Genomic DNA, 19,483 nt, shown 5'->3' on the forward strand with positions numbered 1-19,483 from the left:
ATGTTTAAAAGGTTTGGAGAGTTCCATTGCTGAGGTTGGTGCTAGACATCTCTGAGGGATCTGAAGTGTGTGCAGTCGCAGAAAACTAAGGGGTCTCACCCGCCAGGAACTGGCAGTGGCCTATGGGGGAACAAAGGCAGACCTCATGCTGAGAATCCACAAGGGCAAGCTGTGTGAGTAAAAACTAAAAGAGGACTATTACATGCCAAGTCAGGGAAACAGGAGATCCACTAGAAAAACTGGAGATGAGGAGTCCTTGAAAGCATGGTTACCTGCAGGGAATATGCTGGTCAGACGCCTAAGGGACATCTGGAGTAGCAGTCAGTCCAGCTGTCAAAAAGATTCAATTTAAACTCAGAGTTGACGTTGGCAGGCCTGCTCATCCTCCGTGCTTACTGAGTTCACAGTACTGTATAAAGGCTGTCATGGGTGTGCTGGTACTGTAAGTACCATGATGGTGGGGGAGGTGAACACAATAAATGGTCAGAGGGGTGACGTAAGTGGTAAGAAAAGAAGAATTTGGAGGGAAAACCCTAACCTCAATCTAAAATCTGAAATGGTTTCCACCAGAATGGCCGTCATTGGTAAAGGATGACATCCTAAAGGTTTGATGTAACCACTGATATGCCCTGTGTCAAAATCTAGTTTAAAGACATTTATTTTTTTAGGTCATATTGTATTAATATAGTGCATATTCCTGTGTTAAGTTATGTTTAATTATATGACTTGAAGGCTCAAAAGAATATTTTTACCCTGCAACCCTGATACTGAAGCAGCAAAATGGAATTCAAAAATATTTCATTTCATTATTTACACCTCCGCCGTTCAGTCTCAAAATGGATGGTGTCACCTTACTGCCAGTCAGAGACTGAGCTCACCAATATGTATAATTGCAGGCCAGTCATGGCAAACTGGCAATGGAGAAAAGGTACTCAACCTGTGAGGACACAAGATAAATCCCGAAATGATTAACAAAAAAGAATTTAAAGAACACATTTTTGTTAATGAACAAATAATGTTTATTCTTTCTGAACCGTTTCAACCATTCCTTCAAACCATATGATGATATAGGTCACTTATTCCTACTGGATGGTTTTATTTCTAAAACCTAATCAAATGTAACAAGTTTGATTTGGGAATATCACTTTTTGGTAAACAGCTCCCAACTTATATGCAACCTGTGACAAAGAGTCATAAGCAGACATTGGTTGATTTTAACAGGTCATAAACCAAAAATTGGAAAATAGAAGGCGATAGAGTTAAGATTCCACAATCCAGTCAGCAGCAGGACCAGGCGGTCAGACCAGCTCCACAAGCTCACACTTTTAAAAAATCTCATCAGCAGGGAGGAGATATAATCACCAACAGATCAACTCCAGCATGTAGTTTAGTCTCAACCTTTTTACAATGTGTATGTTATGAGCATTGGGTTTTCAAGGTGATACGGTTAGTAGAGAATTGTTAGATAGCTGTGGTGAAATTTTCTATAATGTATCCCTTTGGTCTACAGGTAGTAACAATAATAATGTGTTCAGTGGAAGTCCGTGGTAGTGTCTCTCTTAATTAATTTTGGCCAACAGTGATTTGTCAGTTTAATTAGGTCAATAGGGCCCCTGGTTAGGGGTCAGGGAGTAGTTGTGATCTACGGTCACAGACGTCCTATTGTGTCATATTATTTTCCTTCTGTCCTGGTTTATACCATCTTAATATACCACCTCAGTGTTTTGGATTAGCAAAGTGATGTCAACACATAAAAAAAGCAGAACCTACTGAAGTGTTGGTTTAGATCTTGTTAAGGCTAAAGCAAAAATTCTGGTCTAATCCAGAATATTTAATCTTTTGCTTCAAGCTTTAAAGATTGTATAATGAGATAAAAATTACAATGAAAACAGTTGTCAAATGTTATCTTCATAATCAGATACATAAAAGGAGTATTGCAAACCATGTGTCATGTAAATGAACACCTGAATATTTGTTTTCATCTTGACTAATACATCTATATTTAGGCTAGTAGATGAAACGCTTGTGTGACTGCAGCGTAATGCAAGAGATACCAGCACATGCTGCAACAATCAATTTCTTGACCAGAAGCCTATAGACAGAGAGTTAGCTGTTGGTGGCTACCCCACCCTTCAACAGCACACGCACGGGGCGGCTCAGGAGCCACATCTTACACCAACTAATCTGCATCCCTTGCCCATAAACTAAATAATGTTCCAATGTATCATAGAAATCCTGTGGCCGCCATCTTAGGTGTACCACTGCAGAGCGTTAGTAGGATGAGATTAAGGACGAGTCGCTCATCCTTCACTCTATGTTCTTATTCTGTGTTAAGGACCACGGTCAGCTCCCCGCGCCTGCGTCCCCGCCTGACGGAGAGAGGCCATCGCCCGCTATCACCGAGAGAAAAAAAAAAGCCGCTTTCCTTCCCCTCAGCTGTATACTACACTCCCCCTCCCTCCGCTCGGATCCTTTCTCACCTCCCCCTCTCACATCCGCAGCAGTGACTGGCCAATAAAATACAGAAAATACGTAAGCGCCGACGAGTGCTCGGCGCAGGCGGAGAAAGCTCAGTGTGAAGCAGACTCAACCTCTTCCAGCACCACTCGTACTGCTGACATCCATCAGACAGCGAGTACAATCCGGGCCTATCCCTGTCTTAATTTCGGGCATATTTTTTCATGCAATCTAGGCACGGATAAGACAACGGCACAGCCATCATCTGGGGGTTATAAAAAACAAATTTAGTAGGTTAGGATATCTGTAGGGACGCATCACCTTTAGAGCAAGATGTTAGATCCGTCGTCCAGTGAAGAAGAATCTGATGGGATAGTGGAGGAGGAAAGCAAAGAGGCGATGGCACCTCAGGCCGGATCCCGCATCTCACCAAGCAGGACCATCGAGAGCTCGGGTGGACTAGCGCCCAGCAGCAGCCGCAGCAGTGCCCGTCCGACCAGCCCGAGCCCGTCAGCCGCCAGTGAGGAGAAAGAGGATGTGGAGAAGCTGCAGAGGGAGGAGGAAGACCGTAAAAAGAAGCTGCAGTTGTATGTTTTTGTGATGCGATGCATCGCGTACCCATTCAATGCAAAACAGCCCACAGATATGGCAAGGCGACAGCAGAAGGTAAGGGCCCTCTGTGCAAAGGCATAATTAATAACCACATGCTGACGAAAGGCCTGCCTTCATATCTCAGATGTTGTCACTGATGACCTACATAAGGTAGAGCACAGAGGGGGTTTGGCCACTAGGCCTACCCTATAGCGTACGGTACCACACAGTCCCAGTACCTACAACCACTGTTTGTTTTTTGACGCAAAATGTTGAAATGACAGGAGCACATAAAAGCCAGATAGTGAAAGGACACATGGTACTGCAGAGCTGCAGACTCAGTGCAGTCCATGTTCCTCCATACACAAGCTCATAAGTGAGATCAATCTCAGAGCCAATTAATTGAAAGGGCGTTCAAGAGATGGTGGGTGACTATTTAAAACGTTATTGTCCTTGTTGGCCTACAGCTTACCGAAGTCCTGCTTTCATTAAGATATGCAGCTGCATGTGTCTCTATGTCCTGCCTTTCTGGCAGATACCCATTTCCAACCCGTTTGCGACATCACTTATCCCTCAATTTGGCCTCCCAAGGTGACTTTTAGGCACAGACCTCTTGAGGAGGGTTGTTTAATAGCCTGTCTCCTCTGCTCATGAACTTGGCTCCTCTGGATTGGTTACAGTTAATTAATTGCATTCGATTTTTTTTAACGCTCACATATTTAATTTTGTATACTATTTTATACAGGAGGTCCAGTTTATAAGATTAATATGAGTCACTGTAAGGGACAAGGCCCACATCCTGGTTTCACATTGCTGATGTGAGGCTACATTGATGTTGAAGCCAGTTTTGGGTCATGATGTCCTTACTGTGAAAGTCACCATGCATATAGTAGTCCCTAATGTACTAAAAGGAAGGGTGAATTGATTGTTAGTCAGGACAATGTTCCCCGTTTATTGTCCTTGATTTGTGCATTTGTCTGTCACACCAGAAATAGACCATCTGCTGTTTGTACTCAAAGGCTGTAATGTCAACTTTAATTAATAAAGGTATAAATGCATTATTAGATGCAAGTGATCAACACGTATTGTGTCTAGGGCTGCCTTTACATGTATGTTGTGAAATAAGATCATCACATGGCTCAATGAGATTGTAGTAGCAGTTTTTTGCAGCTCTCCTCACAAGTCAGAAGTTGCATTCAGTGTGGACCTGCAGAAGATTCATTCAGCTCACTTAATCTACGGCTGATCACGTATCACTCATGCGAGCGAACATTGTAAACAGTATAATGGAAATTGTGCTTGTTGTTTTTGTTTAACCTGCAGATAATTCCTCTTATTCTGGACACAGTTTAAGCCATATGGTCTGAATTATTTTCTGCTGACTCATGCACAAGTGCATGTGGGAGGCATAAACCACAGTGTTTTTGTCCATTTGTTTGTTTGTAGTCCTGCTCAACGTAGGTTACTGAGTCTAATGCATGCTTAGTAATGCACTTTCATATCTGGCATATCCTTTTGCTGTGAGTGAGTGAATTTCTGGACAAACAATCCAATGCCTGCTAACAGACCAGGAAATCAAAGTATGTCTTTCTGCCTTCAGTCTGCCTCTAGACTAAACACACTTTAAAACAATAACTGTACACCTTGTGCAGAATTGAATAAAAACAGGTCTTTTTTTTAGCACATTTTATTGGTTTGACTTGAATGACACTAAAAGAAGATAATTAATTACACAGAGCACATTCTGGCAGTGATGTGCATTTACTGCTTCATGGCATTGTACAGTAGTCATTTAATTATATTTCTCTCCTGTGTGGTTATAAATAATCTATTTTTACACTTTTATTGAAGAAAGATGTTTTCAACATTGGTCCAATATTTTCTCTGTAGATTCCCCTCAGCCTTGAACATGGGCTCCTCAGGAAGCACAAACAACAATTTATTAAGAAAATTCCTCACAGCGTTGGCTACGCAATCTAATAAGTAGCCTGTTACAATTTTTGGCTATTATAGATTAGTCACAGAAATATGATGAAGCAATTTCTGTAATGAAAAGACTTAAAGGCCTCAGCAAAACATGTGGAGCAGCTTCATTATAATCCGTTATTAGAAGCTCTGGCACACAAACAGCAGTGATGGACTATCACAGAGAAACAGGCAAGGCTGGAGAGTATGCAAGCTTCACTGCTGCTTCTTGAAATTTATTGTGATAACCTTGTGAAAGGGTAACACAATAGGGCAGTAAGTAACAGGCTTCCTTTTGGGAGCGAGGGAAATATTTTCTTCCTCTGTCTGAAAGATGTCTTCCCAAGCAGTATTATAAAGGCTTCTGCAGTTCAATGTTGGTTGAGTGTTATGCATATTTGACTGTTGACGTGTGTTTGCATGCAAGGCTAATTGTCCTGTATACACTTACACTAATGCTCCTCTCCCTAAACATGTCATTAAGGTTATTGGCGTATATATTGTATTGGTGTAATTCATGGAATTATGGCATCATTGTGGATTGTCCTGGATGAAAGAATCCTCCTTTTTTTAATGGCAATAAACTGCCTTAACTGTGTGCACAGAGGATTTAAAAATAAAGAATCATTCAGAAGGCAAGGTCATGATGGCAGTAAATTAATATGACAAAGCATTTGTTAAGTGTTGGTTGTTCGGTCTGTTGGTCAGATTATCACTTTGGTCCAAACTGAAATATCTCAAGAGCTTTTTGATGGATTGAATATATATTTTCATTCATGGGCCCCAAAGGTACTGACTTTGGTGAACCCCTGACTTCATCTGGTGCCACCACCAGTTCAAAGATTTTACTTATTCAGTGAAATATCTCAGCATCCAGTGGATGGATTGGCACAAGATTTTAGTCAGATCACCACTTTGGTTCAGACTGAAAAATATAAAGAATTATTATTGCCATTAACTTTCATTCATGGTTTCCAGATGATGAATTCAATGACTTTGGTGACACTTAGAGATTTCCTTTAGTGCCACCATGAGGTTGGCATTTGTTGTTTTGAGTGAAATGTCTTAGCAACTGTTGCAGGGATTGCCATGAAATTTGGTAGACATTCATGTTCCCCTCAGGATGAATTGTAATCACTTTTGTGATCTCTAACTTTTCATCCAGTGCTATCATCAGGTTAAAAGTTTAGTTTGTCCAGCAGTTTGGTCTATGACTAAACACTTGCTACCATTAGCCAGCTTAACTTTTTGTTAAGTTTTAATTAACAAATGTTAGCATAATAACATGCTGAACTAAAATGGAGAAGATTTAGTTTCGTATTGCCAGACCTATCTCCACAGCGCTGCTGAGGAAGGTCTGGTTAGTCCACACAACATTCCTGGATAGGAGAAAACGTGCTCTGGTTTATTGGCATTTCTTTAAACCAATTACAATCGTCTTGGGCAGCAACGTTGCCTCTGCAAAATAGCCTCAGGAAGGAACTTGTATGGTGGGACATGTGCACGTAGGAAGGCGAGGTCTGGAATTAAAATGGCTGTCGAGTTTGTGATGATAATAAAAAAAAAAAAAAAAAGTAAATAAATAATAATTTGATTGCGGTTCTAGCTCGGAGGATGTTTCCGGAATCGACCTGAGTTAAGAATGCCAACGCAAAGAAAGTGGAAAGTGAGGGACATTCAGCCGAAAATGAGATGATGAGTAAATTGAACGTTGTCAATATAGAGACATTACACTGCATGTTAGCTTCGTCACTTTGAGCATGTTAGCATGCTGACATAAACATGAGCTTAAAGTCCAGCCTCACAAAAACTCTGTTTTGGTTGGTAAAAACACAGTAATATGTAAAGTTTTCACATGCAAGGAATTTGCTTTGGTGTTTTGATGCATAGACAAAAACGTAAATATAGAATACGAAAAGATGACAATAAAAAATTGAAAAGCTCCAATATTCGTTTTTAATGCAGTTTGAATCATAAATAGAAGCTTTCATGCAGTCAAACAGAAGCAAACATTATCAGTCAAACTGCTAAAAACTAAATCTGATAAATCAAATCCATATGCTTTTATCAAATCGTGTATTTCAGAATTGAATAATCTCCTTGGTTCAGGATTTGTTCAATTAGAAAGTGTGAGGCCCAGAAGATAATCTCATCCAATGCACTCATCTGCCAGCAGGTCTCCTTATTAGAGTGCCTCTTAGCTCAGCATTTTAATACTATACAGTTTGCCGGTTGATACTCTGAGGGAGAGGAGCTGTGAATTGTGCAGCAGTCTCAATGATATGAATGTGAAGTAGACTGAAATGCAAATCAGTGATAGTTGGATGAAGTTTGCTATGTTGGTGTTTAGTGCTGAGCCTAGCAAATGATTTTGGGTGTCCCCTTGTGAATTGGGATTACTATGATGTTCTTCCATTTTAAACCATTATAATTACCTTTTAAATGCAACAACTGTTGTACTTAAAGATAACTTACTGTATTTGGAACAGACCATACCCAATTAAGACATGACAAGAACGAGCAACAATGTCTTGCTAGGTCAAATGTGGGTAAGAGTAGCTTGTAAAAAATATAAATTATAAATATAAATTTAAATGAAGGCTATATAAAAGTAAATAGTAAAGTTATCTTTATTGTGCATCAAATTGGACACAAAAAAGAGGTTTGCATAGACAAACAATGTCTATTGGACAAACATGGACTATCAAACACTGACATAGTTATTTCATCTTGCCTGACCTGATAACTGTCTATACATTTATTCAGTGGATGAACGTGGTGATATAACATATGACATGAAAATAAGAGGATGGCAACTAGAGGAAGGAGCTGAGGGAGAGAGGCTGATTTTCAATAACGGTAACATGTCTGAGAACTGTAATTTTAAAAATCGTTGTGTATAGACTATGTCTCTAATGTCATTGCACCTTATTGTGTATGTCTTCCTTGAACAAAATAAGAAGACATTTCGCACAATTATACATGAACAGCGAAAATGTACTGTAGATATACAGCTAACTGAGGGGAAACTGCGTGAGCTAATTATGTTTTTGAAACACAGTCATGTGGATAAAAGAGAGTGGCAGTAAATGGAGAGTTCAAGTATGATATTAAAATCATTTGCATTATTTGTATATATTATCTAAGATCTTTAAATGGTGTTCTGCCTGAAAAAGGCATCCTTTTACAACAAAAAGCTTAGCAGTCAGTGTCAAAGTCAAGCTTTGACTTAATAATAAAGCATGTTGCATGGCTGAAGAATGTTTGTCTCTCCCAATAAGTAGCAGTTATTTTAATGTTTTAGCAACACCATTGAAGTATAAAGGTGTTCAACAATGGTATGGATATAAAAGTGGATTCCAAAGGGGTGACAGCTGAAAAGCAGCAGGCGAAAACCCCCCCCTCACCTACAATCTATTCAGCCATGTGTAACAAAGCACAGCTTCACAAATTAAACATCTCCTTTGTCTGCATATAACCAAGAGGGAAGGCTAAGCTCTTATCTGTTAGAATACTAACGTCTTTTCCCAAATGTTTGACTACTTTAAAGGCAGCAATCACAGTCACAGTCAAACTGACTCATATTTGCCTTGTGCATTTAAACAATCCACTTGTGTGACCTGATATTTGTACATAGGGCAAACATGTACTGATAAAAATAGCTGCAGAAATGCTAATGTTACACCAGTGGTTGCACATGAATGTACAAGATTTGATGTTTCAAGGTAGCATCATTAGGGTTGCTACATTTCTCATAAGAGGCTAATATGTATGTGTTGTGTTCTGGCTTGAAAGCACATACTGTAGTGATGTTTCCTCCACCTGTTCTCTCTCCCTCAGAATACAGTATACTTGTTAATTATAGTAGAACCTTACAGAGCCTATAATATTGTCTGCTGTCCAAAGCTGAATTTGGTAGACTAATGATAAGCATTTACAGTTCACATTTGCTCAACCTTAATCCTGGTGGTACAACACAAAACGACTCATGTTTTCTGAAGGACACAGCCTTTGGACATTAAGCAGAATTGTCTGGTTAAGGACTGTTACTACAAATGTCCTCATGCTGTATAATTGGGTGGAGACAGATTAATTTGCAGGGCTCCTGTCATTCTGTTTGCTGACATATAATCCCTGCTCCCAATACTGCACATTAGTCAACTCAGAAAAAAGTGGAAAATGAAAGCTGGTTTGTTGAAAATGCAACTGGAAAAAAACAAATATGTCTTGAAAACCTACATTTCTTTAACATTGTTAATGTATGACCTACTCTTAAAGCAACAAGGACTTATATTACATGTATTATGATTATAATATAATTCCGACTAACCTTATCAAAATGAAAAGGTCTGCATTATTTTCAACTGTCCAAATCCAAAAATATTTAAAAAGACCAGCTAGAATTCACATTCACACTAGTATTAAAATTACTTAAACAATCAACCAATTCTAGCAACTAAATATGCCTGTGCAGCCTTGACATATTTATTATAATGCCATTTACATTACTCATTCACATCAAACCAAGCATTTAAACCAAAGCAGATCACAATTAAATCAGCTAGTGTCATAATAAACCTGTTTTCTCAAACTTAATAATAATCACATACTTTTTTTCTATACTGTAATTGCTCTTTGTCTTACACATATTTATCTTATAATTATGAGAATTTTCTCGTAATTATGAGATTCTATGTCATAATTATGAGGTATGGGAGTTATAATCACTGTACATGAAAACTTCTGGGTCTTTTCTTTGATGAACACAATGTGCGGCTGTATCATCACACTTTTAGAAATCTTTTTTTTATTATCTTACAAGTGAATGAAGGCATGCAGCTGTTGGTGGTCAAATGTGTTTGTGCCAATGTGTGTGGGTATGTTGGACCATATGAAACATTGCTTCAAAGGAAAATTACCAGGAATAATACAAGGAGGAGAGAGACGGAGAGAGGGACTAGTAGTGGTCGTTTTCCACATTAAAGAAAGAAGACGGTGGTAATAGCTATAGCAGGATCATTACTGTAGTCCTCTGTTGAACCTCTCATTCACTCCTTCATTGATGACTCTCACTGAGACATAATGAATACAATCAGTAGCCTGGAGCAGCCATGACGCTGTATGTCAGGTAGACACTCACTCTCTCAATTTCTTTTCTGTGTTATTATGTGTGTCACATGTTCCTGTGCCACCTCTCTAAAACAGAGTCAGTACACCACCTCAATCTGTTTCAGAGGCCTTAGTTTTTTTTTCTCAAAAGCAATGCCTTGATCACTATCATTGATGTAAAATGACAGAAGAAGCATTATCATCCATACACCAATGCAGTACACTACATAAATAATCATAATAGATGCATTTATGTGGTGTCCGAATATAAAAAGAGTTCCCAGCTGGAAATATTCACACTGCATTAACATTGTAAGAGAAGGCATGGTTTAATTATACAGGTCTTGGTGAGTGCAATTGCATATGAAAAAGTTGTATGAAGCCTTTTGTGGCTCCAGGAGCTACTTGAGATCTGATGAATTGCCTCAAGTGATGCCACTTGAGTCAGTGTTGGTTGGTTCTGAATACTACAAGTTTGAAAATGAAAATAATTTGTGGGTGTGGAAATAGAAAGAAGTGCTCACCAGTCTGTATCCCATGCCTCTTCCCTGCTTTAGGCGAACACATATATTGTAAAAACGATGGAGGTAGCATAGGGAATTTATCCATTGGTTTGTGGACTACCATTTTCAAGCCTCGAGTTTGGCATTTTGCCGTCACCATCTTGGTTTTTAAAACCGCATGTGATGATTTTGGATGAGAGAGTGGAGCTGGTGAGGATGATGTGGCTAAGACACTGTTGTTTATAGTTGCAATGGCGCTGCGCTAAGCCAAACACTAAAGAGGGAAAGTTGCTGATTTTCAACTGGCTAAAGCGAGTCGTCGGCCGGAGTTTTGCCAGCTGGTAAATATGGACCCCCAGGTACTGGCGCCATTCACCTGCATGTATGGCAGTAAACAGAAAACTTTCCAAACTTTCCTTGCCGGTGACGAGTACACTGTTACTGTTACTTAGTACTGTTAGAAGTACAACATTTCTCTCAGAAATGTAGTGAAGTCGAAGTATAAAGTACCAAATTGATGCAAATTGTCCCATTGATTTGATCCTCTCTATATGGAAGTTCACATGTCCATACCATCTACAGTCAGGTCCATAAATATTGGGACATTGACACAATTCTAATCTTTTTGGCTCTATACACCACCACAATGGAGTTGAAATGAAACGAACAAGATGTGCTTTAACTGCAGACTTTCAGCTTTAATTTGAGGGTATTTACATCCAAATCAGGTGAACGGTGTAAGAATTACAACAGTTTGTATATGTGCCTCCCACTTTTAAGGGACCAAAAGTAATGGGACAATTGGCTGCTCAGCTGTTCCATGGCCAGGTGTGTGTTATTCCCTCATTATCCCATTTACAAGGAGCAGATAAAAGGTCCAGAGTTCATTTCAAGTGTGCTATTTGCATTTGGAATCTGTTGCTGTCAACTCTCAATATGAGATTCAAAGAGCTGTCACTATCAGTGAAGCAAGCCATCATTAGGCTGAAAAAATCTAAACAAACCCATCAGAGAGATAGCAAAAACATTAGGTGTGGCCAAATCAACTGTTTGGAACATTCTTAAAAAAGAAAGAACGCACCGGTGAGCTCAGCAACACCAAAAGACCCGGAAGACCACGGAAAACAACTGTGGTGGATGACCGAAGAATACTTTCCTGGTGAAGAAAACACCCTTCACAACAGTTGGCCAGATCAAGAACACTCTCCAGGAGGTAGGTGTATGTGTGTCAAAGTCAACAATCAAGAGAAGACTTCACCAGAGTGAATACAGAGGGTTCACTACAAGATGTAAACCATTGGTGAGCCTCAAAAACAGGAAGGCCAGATTAGAGTTTGCCAAACAACATCTAAAAAAGCCTTTACATTTCTGGAACAACATCCTATGGACAGATGAGACAAAGATCAACTTGTACCAGAGTGATGGGAAGAGAAGAGTATGGAGAAGGAAAGGAACTGCTCATGATCCAAAGCATACCACCTCATCAGTGAAGTATGGTGGTGGTAGTGTCATGGCGTGGGCATGTATGGCTACCAATGGAACTGGTTCTCTTGTATTTATTGATGATGTGACTGCTGCTTTTGTCAGCAGGATGAATTCTGAAGTGTTTCGGGCAATATTATCTGCTCATATTCAGCCAAATGCTTCAGAACTCATTGGACGGCGCTTCACAGTGCAGATGGACAATGACCCGAAGCATACTGCGAAAGCAACCAAAGAGTTTTTTAAGGGAAAGAAGTGGAATGTTATGCAATGGCCAAGTCAATCACCTGACCTGAATCCGATTGAGCATGCATTTCACTTGCTGAAGACAAAACTGAAGGGAAAATGCCCCAAGAACAAGCAGGAACTGAAGACAGTTGCAGAGTAGAGGCCTGGCAGAGCATCACCAGGGATGAAACCCAGCGTCTGGTGATGTCTATGCGTTCCAGACTTCAGGCTGTAATTGATTGCAAAGGATTTGCAACCAAGTATTAAAAAGTGAAAGTTTGATTTATGATTGTTAATCTGTCCCATTACTTTTGGTCCCTTAAAAAGTGGGAGGCACATATACAAACTGTTGTAATTCCTACACCGTTCACCTGATTTGGATGTAAATACCCTCAAATTAAAGCTGAAAGTCTGCAGTTAAAGCACATCTTGTTCGTTTCATTTCAACTCCATTGTGGTGGTGTATAGAGCCAAAAAAGATTAGAATTGTGTCGATGTCCCAATATTTATGGACCTGACTGTATGTTACATTAGGTTAAGGTCTTATTTTCTGCTCCGTAACTGAATGAGCATAATGAGGTACCAGCTGAGCTGTGCGGCTGCTGTCAGTGGGTTGGTGGTGTGATATTGGATGACTGTTACAAAAAGGGGCTTATATAGCCGGTTATGAACACAGTGTTGTCCTTTATATCAGCAGTGCCACAGCTCCTGAATATCCCAACAGTGTGGAAACTGGTTATTCAGAGCCAGAGCTCCCTGTTTTATCCCCGTTTGCCGTGTGTCAAGCGCCGTCCGCAGAGTATACACCTGGCTGTTGACTAACCCAGCGGAGTGGTATTTACTCACACAACGCTGTGTGTACGCCTTCAGAACAAATCTATGTGAGCATGTCTGGTTGGAGATAATAGTTTGTGCATCTGTCTCTGTATAATTGGAGTTGTGTGATCACAGTCAGTACACAATGCTGGTGTTCTGTTTATTGAGGCCAGTTGCTAGTAGATTTTGTGCAGCTGTCATGCAGTGCTTGCACCCAAACTCTTGTTTGCGGTTTACTCAGATGTGGGCCGGTGGTGTCATCTGCAACATGACTGAAATATGCTTTGTCTGACGAGAGGATTCAATGATAACATGTTTGCTGAAAACCAACAGCAGCATTGGTAGGTAGCTCTTTCCTGAGCAAACAGATTTATACTCAATGAGAACATTTAGTTTGCATGATATCCTTTCATTATCACTTTGCACATTTGATCAGATGAAAGTAAAGTTAACCCTCCTTCTTAGGTTGACATACTGTACATCTTCACAGAATATCATAACAATGTTACTGTTTGGTCTCTACATTTTATATAAAATTGCATGTTTTAGCCTCCTATTTACACTTCATTGTTGCCCCAGTCCTTATTACCACACATCACTTAGTCCATTTTTTATGAATCAAACTTGTATAATTTTGGTCTATTTTCTATGAATCAATTACTTTATTTACGACTGAAACTGCACATCTGCTGTATTTTGCAGCCATTTGATTTTGATATATATTTGATATATTTTGATGATATATATGAATAGAATCGTAATCATTATATATAATTATTCTATATTATTACAGGTGTTATGTAACCTGGTGTAATTCTGCTTTAGTCTCTCTTTCTTTGTAAACATGGAGGTATACAACAAAAGCATAAATGCACTATACACACAGAGAGTGGAGCTTCTCTTCTGAAGCCACTAATTAGCAGCCTGGGGGGAGTTTACATTGTATAATTAAAAACACTTTTTTGATATTTTATAGGCTGACCTCAGTATATTTTAGATCCAACAACCGAATGTTGTAAATATAGTCCCCCGTCTAAGCCTTCATTTTGGACTGATGAACTCAATATTTTAAAATCCTGTCTATGGCCCTGAATAGTCTTTATAATTTATATATGGCTTATGTAACGATTCCCCTATTACATTAAAGGTAGTGATTGACAGCTGTGAACATTTGAACATCCTTTAAAATAAGTAATTATTTCCCATTTCCTGATGCCTTAGTTATCATTTAGACAGTTCATTGTTTGTCTAATAAAAGCTACCCAGTATTTTGTATATGAAAGACAAACTATAATACCAAAAGTAAAATTTAAAAAATATCCTTACAACCTACACTCCACTCCACACATAATGACAAAGCAGTAAGTAGAAATATCCTTTTTTGGTTCACTGAAGAAAGCTTTTATTTTACAAGATATGTGCCAGTTGAGGGGGTTTGAAACTATGAACCTGATTTACTGTAGGGGCTCAATAGGCTTTAAGATGCTTATTTTGAAATTATGTTTATGTTTTACCATCCATTTATCTCCACTATGCACTCTCTATTTAACAATGATATATGGGAAATTAACATGTTGATTCGTTATATAAACTTTAAGGACCTAAACTACAAAAAGAAGTAATTTAGCGTAAAACCAGTTTTTAATTTAAACTTCTTGGGTCATTAAATGACCCAAAACAGTGACTCAAATATTGCATCAGCCAAAACTATACTACATATTGAACTATAAACTCAAATCCATAGTCATTCTGAACAGTAATTAAGTTACTGTACATCAAGCCAATGCAATGTGCATATCCCCTCTATTGATATGTGAAAGGTGATTAATGTCACTGCCCCTTCACTGCAAGCCAATGAATCACAATGTAACATGTAAAGTGCAATATTGATAAGAGCCACAGAGAGAGAGTCAATAAGAGCAAAGCAGGAAAAGTATGTATTGGGAATCTGGCCTTCACTCTCATTCATCAACTTGGTTGCTAATCAGCACAGTTCTTCAATCAGCAATGAAATAAAGAGTATGCAGGACAGGAAGTCATAAATTATTTATGCAGTTGAGCTATTCTTTGGTGGAAAAGTGGACACATTTTGCTTTACTGCTGTGTACTTCAGTGTCAGCTTTTCAAATAAACACACACAGAGTTAGCAGCTTGCTGTGTTGTCACATAAAGTCAGATCGGCCAAGAGAAACTGTCAGCAGAAGCAAAAGTATTATTAGCTTTGACCTTTCATGGTCAATTCGTCAGGTACAACACAAATGTGTTCTGCCAGTGTTTGGATGACTGCCAATACCCCATCTCCTAGAGTTTATTATAATATCTTTGTGATTCTTCTACAGCTACCTGTGAAAAGGGAATATGAAGTTAATATGTAAGGTTAATAGAGGCCACTCAGATACCAAAGATATTTAGTTTAATACATCAAATCCTCGAATTTGAGGCTGGAAGCTTTTGCTTGAAAAATTACTGAAACGATTGATCATGAAAATAGTTGTATAAACTGTCTGTCAATTTAACTTATTGATTCATTGTTTCATCTCTAATTATAGCTCCTCATAAAATGCAATAAACTGACCAGTCATTTATTTCTTCATCACAGCATAGTCTCTAACAGTAATGGTGTTGCTGTTAAGATAGTTTGTATTCAAGAAAGCTACAGTGACCTCAGGTCTAGTGGAAGAAATGATTGCTTTGCCATAAGAACATTTAGGCAGCTTGGATCAAGTCTGTCTTTGTACCTTTTCTCAAATGCCCAGCAGCTCTTCACCAGAAACCCTCTCAGCCTACACCTGAGTATGTTACACAATATTCACACAATGTTCTTGCCTTTGCTTTCCCTGCTGGTGAATTAATTGTAGCTCATCACTCGGCAGCATGTATGCCCACTTATTTTCCATGTTCACCTTTTAATTAAAAGCTAAGTTTTTTTATAGGAGTTTTTCATTTTCTGCATACATCATAATGTACATTTTAATTAAGGCAATACAAAGTGAAAACTGTGTGCTGTATTTATCCTGACCCCCTCACTTTCAGAAATGGACAAGAAACCAAGGACAAGCATATTGACTTCAGCCTCTGTCTCCTTAGGCCGGACTGATTTGCATACTGTTGTTAATATTAACATTTCTTTTCTCAGGATGTTCCTTGAATACTGTGGTCTATTAAAACATAGCATTGATTGTTCACTATTTCTCTTTAATCTCACATCTACAGTAACTACTGCAAAGATGAATAAACCCGAAACCTTATGAAGCACAAATATTACTCTCTGATGTTGATGTGCTGTTAAGTTCATCTTTTATGTTTGAACATTAAGTGGTTTATCATCCAGAGATTCACTCTTCCGCAACTATTATGAATTGGATAAAGAAGGTCTTTTGATGCAGCGGCCATTTAATTGTCAACCTCTAGTGTGTGTCTATACTTTGTGTTTGTAAGCATCTTTGTAAATCTTTCTTATTAGACCAAACTCAAGCCCTTTGGCTTTGGCAGTCATATGATACATGATCCTCATTTTCAGAACTTACTGCAGATGGTGTTGAGGCACATGATATGTGGTACTTTTCCATCTCACTCCTACACCAAAGTCTGTCACTTACCATGTGCGGCTGAATGCATGCAGACAAACACTTTACCAGCAGTTTCTTGTGCTTGTTTGATATACACAACAGCTTGAACTGTAGATTGAAAGCAGTTTTCAGAGTGAGATTTTTAGTCTTTTGATAGTTAGGTCACTGACTCAGTAACCACGTGTGGAATCATTGCAAGGACATCTAGACCTGAGTGAGGATCGAAAGTGAAACACAGGGGAGACATGGAGCAGTGGCGGTTTTACATTGAATTACAACCTGGGCGAGACCCCCTTCAAGCCCACCAATTAACATTAGCCCTTCATTCATGACATGGATACCGTAATCGTACAGAGAGAACATAGTTGTATACCTTTATCTTTTGCTCGATTCTCCTCTTCTTATTTTCTTTTTTCTAAATTGGGCACCTGATGGCTTTGACCTTTTCCTGTCCATGTGTTTATTTGGCACTTGACAATCAACAGATTTCCCATCCCCCCCAACACTGTCACTCACAACCAGAAGTCAAGACTAAACCAAGAAATATCAAAACTTAACCTGAGGTTGGCGCTATAGATAAAAAAGGTAGGGGATCACCAAAGTTATTACAATTCATCCTGAGGGGGACATGGATGTCTGTACAAAATGTAATAGCAATCCATACAATAGTTGTGGAGATATTTCACTCAAAACCTCAAATGTGGACCTCATGGTGGCGATAGAGGAAATATCAGGGGAATACCAAATCCAGTAGGATTCATCCTCTGGAGACCATGAGTGTTGTGCAAATCCATTTATGAGATGTTGAGATATTTCACTATTTCATACGTGGAATCTTTGAGCTGCTCTTTGAAAGAATGTATGTCAATCCAATCAATCAATTGCCATCCCTGGAACCACAGATAGCATGGGTAGAAAGAAATGTGATGTTGTACCTCTTGACTCTAGTCTTTTCTATTTCAATGTTATAAATCATTTCTTCCTCGGAGCATTACGTTAGGGACGTTTATTTTTTGACATCTGAATCTGACAAGCCTCGTCACCTCTCCTGTTTGTGATATTCATGGACAGGATATCAAAGTGCAGCTGAGGCCTGGAGTTTTCCCAGTTGGGTGGTATTAGGGTGGCATCTCTTCCATTTGCACATTATGTTGTCCTTTTGGCTCCATTGGACCGTGACCTACAATGTCCACTGGAGCAGTTTGCAGCTGAGTGTGATGCAGTCATGTTGGTGGATTGCTTAGTTCAGGTTAGGGAGGGGCAGTATACAAGTGGAAGAATTCAGGTACCTTGGGGTTTTATTCATGCGCAATGGTAAAAAGGATTGTAAGATTGACCACCGTTTAGGGGCACTGGCAGCAGTAATGCAGGCATCATATCAGACTACTAAGTAGTAATGACAGAGCTGAGCTATAAAGCAAAGCTCTCAATTTAACAGTCAATCTTAGTTCCCACTCTCACCCACAGTCACGATATCTGTGTAGTGATTGAAGAATGACATTGTGGATACCATCAGCTCAGATGAGGTTCCTGGTTTCAGTCCATGTGAAGCTCAGAGATTTGGGATGACTTGTTATTGAGCTTATGCTTTTTTGCATTGACAGGAGCCAGTTGATGTAGTTTGGACACTTACATGTAGCAGGAATGCCTCCTGGCCTCCTACTTTTAGAGGTGCTCAGAGCATGATTGTCAAGGGGATGTAAAGGTAGACTTAGGAAACACTATAGGGATTACATGTCCCAACTGGCCCGGGAGTGCTTTGTGTTCCCACAGGAGGGGCTTTAGGAAGCTCCTGGGGAAAGGATGTTTGGGCTGCTCTGCTCGTCTAGAATATGTTGTTCAAAAGTGGTTGGATATTATTGTTGTTTAAACTAATGTCTGCTTGTTTTGACACATTCCCTAACCTGGTTGTAATGCTTAGGTGTCCTCTGTTTGGCCTTGCTTCCACAGATAACCAAGCAGCAACTTCAGCAGACTAAGGATCGTTTCCAGGCCTTCCTCAATGGAGACACACAGATTGTGGCTGATGAGGCATTCATCAATGCTGTGCAGAGCTACAATGAGGTAACAACACAGCATAACCATATAGCAGCACTATCACAGTCAGAACCATTTAGGTATCCAAGCACAGGGACTTGATGCTTTCAAAAGAATTACTAAATGTGAAATATATCATTCATATGCGTGTACATATTTAGAGGTTTCAGTAATCTTCAAATGCAGCTGAATATTTATGATCTATTATCTGTAACAATTTTTAGACATTTGTGATGTACAGTATTTGTTTTTGTATGTGCACTCTGGATCACTTTTGCAGCGGATTTATAACGAGAAATTATCAGCTTTCAGTCTAAAACGTAAAAAAAGCACTTCACAGCCCTCTTGCTATTCCATGTCAAAATGCTCGTATTCAGACAGCTGAGATGTAAAATGGTGGCTAAAGCTTTTCACTGCACAGATTATGAGTCAGAGAGCATGTGGCTGACACAGCCATCTTTCCAAACCTCACTATTCAATCCGCAGATGAAAAAGTCATTATTACCATGCATACAGTACAAAAGGCATTGCAGATAGTTGGATACGTTAGCCTCAAGGCCAAATCCATGATGGAAAAACAAGCTCAGTCATTACTAAAAACAGAACACATATAGGCTGCCATGGAAGTTTATTACAGGATGACCTGTGTGTGACAGCTAACCACAAATGTATATATTTTTTGATATATTTACTATTAATGTGAAAAATACATTTAAAAATGAACCT

General features: G+C 39.2%; 1 protein-coding gene across 2 annotated transcripts in view; it reads left to right on the forward strand.

Moving 5' to 3' along the window:
• Positions 1-2,584: 2,584 nt before the first annotated feature.
• Positions 2,585-19,483, forward strand: part of cadpsb (Ca2+-dependent activator protein for secretion b) — a 65,256-nt gene continuing 48,357 nt past the window's right edge. For both annotated transcript variants that reach the window (XM_078248664.1, XM_078248663.1), the window contains exons 1-2: positions 2,585-3,123; positions 18,671-18,784. In XM_078248664.1, coding sequence (XP_078104790.1) covers positions 2,791-3,123; positions 18,671-18,784 — 447 coding nt within the window. In that variant the 5' untranslated portion in view covers positions 2,585-2,790. The remainder of the gene's footprint in view (positions 3,124-18,670; positions 18,785-19,483) is intronic.

This window comes from Sander vitreus, chromosome 4 (assembly GCF_031162955.1).
Source record: "Sander vitreus isolate 19-12246 chromosome 4, sanVit1, whole genome shotgun sequence".
In the NCBI taxonomy this organism is placed as follows: domain Eukaryota; kingdom Metazoa; phylum Chordata; class Actinopteri; order Perciformes; family Percidae; genus Sander; species Sander vitreus.